At 32.3% G+C, this 1,600-nt stretch overlaps 1 protein-coding gene across 1 annotated transcript in view; it reads right to left on the bottom strand.

Annotated features, from left to right (window-relative positions):
• Window positions 1-1,012: 1,012 nt before the first annotated feature.
• cpxm1a (carboxypeptidase X (M14 family), member 1a) overlaps window positions 1,013-1,600 on the bottom strand; it is an 8,866-nt gene continuing 8,278 nt past the window's right edge. Inside the window, exon 10 of the mRNA XM_016253606.1 lies at window positions 1,013-1,315. Coding sequence (XP_016109092.1) covers window positions 1,013-1,315 — 303 coding nt within the window. The remainder of the gene's footprint in view (window positions 1,316-1,600) is intronic.

The raw sequence follows: 1,600 nt of genomic DNA, 5'->3' as shown, positions 1-1,600 counted from the left end.
TTTTTATTAAGTTTTAGTTTTATTTAATTTGAGTTATTTCAGTACTTCAACATACAAAATGGAAATGAAATAATATATATATATATATTGAATGTATTTATATATATTTGTACATGTATATGTATGTGTGTGTGGCTGTACATACACATATGTAGTTGTTTTTTGGTGTTTGGCTTAGTGTCATGTTAGAATCATTATTATACTCTTATACCTTTTGTTCTTTTAATATTTTGAATTGTTTTTAGCTTAATTTTTTTGTTTTCATTTAAATGTTTAGTTTTGAAATGTTGTTGTATGCATTTGTCATTTTTATTTAATTTCTTTTATTTTCTTAAATGTGTATATATATAGTATTTATAGAGTTTTAGCTTTTAGTTTTAATTACTTTTTCTTATTTGTAAGTCGCTTTGGATAAAAGTGTCTGCTAAATCACTAAAAGTAAAGTAAAAAGTAAAGAATATAAGACATTAAAATTAATCAAGTACATAAAGCCTTTCATATAAGACGCATGATTGCCAAATAAAAATAAAATGTAAAAGGGATTATCGGTGTATTAATTAAAAAATAAAATGCAAATAGATTAATCACTTTTCAAATTGATATTAATTCATGTTTAAAAGTGTACCAAAACAAATAAAACACACACACACACACACAATTTGGCAAATAAATGAAGAAATTAGCATTTGGCAACAGGAAAAATAAAAGTATTTGTGCAATAAAAATGATTTATCAATTTATTATTTAATATCATGTTAACTATATTTTTTACAATTTTTAATACATTCACAATTTTTTTTTTTTAGATGGCACTCTTAGTCTTCAATATGGAGCAACTAATATATAAATATCTACACTCTACATACTTGTGAAAATGTTCTACAAGACTTTCATTGTGGACTTTTACATTTGAATATGCCTGTGCCATCTCTTTTAGGAAGTACCCAGTTGCAGTTTAATGAAGTTGTATAAATAGATGAAGTTACACACTAAATACATGCGTGTTTGATGTTTACTCACTCCCTGGTACAGTGTGCCAGTCCGCTCCATTGATGATGTTGTTGTGCTGCTGGAAGTCTTCAGAGTGACAGATCCTCCGCTCAGGGTTTGCCATCACCAGATTGGCGGATGCATAGACGGTGGCCAACCAACGGAAGAAATCGTTGTCTGCGGTGGGCGTGTCCTGGCGAGGGATCCAATCACGTGTACAGTCGAAAGGGTAGGTGACCACCAGCTCTCCCCCATGCAGATTAGCACTCAGTACAAACGGGATGTCCTGCATCCAGCTGATTACAGCGCGTGTCTCTGGGGCAACCTTAAACATGAACGAATGTTTATACAAAATATGCAACATTTTTTTTAATATATATATACATACAGGTGCATCTCAATAAATTAGAATGTCATGGGTCAGCAGAAGGAAGCATAAAGCGCTCCAAAATGTCTTGATAAACGGGTGCAGTGACATGGTTTTCAAAAAACACAATGGACCAACACCAGCAGATGACATTGCACCCCAAATCATCACAGACTGTGGAAACTTAACACTGGACTTCAAGCAACATGGGCTATGAGCTTCTCCACCCTTCCTTCAGACTCT

Source organism: Sinocyclocheilus grahami, unplaced genomic scaffold, assembly GCF_001515645.1.
Source record: "Sinocyclocheilus grahami isolate Dianchi unplaced genomic scaffold, SAMN03320097.WGS_v1.1 scaffold1192.1, whole genome shotgun sequence".
NCBI lineage: Eukaryota > Metazoa > Chordata > Actinopteri > Cypriniformes > Cyprinidae > Sinocyclocheilus > Sinocyclocheilus grahami.
This window is presented reverse-complemented; position numbering and strand designations above follow the sequence as displayed.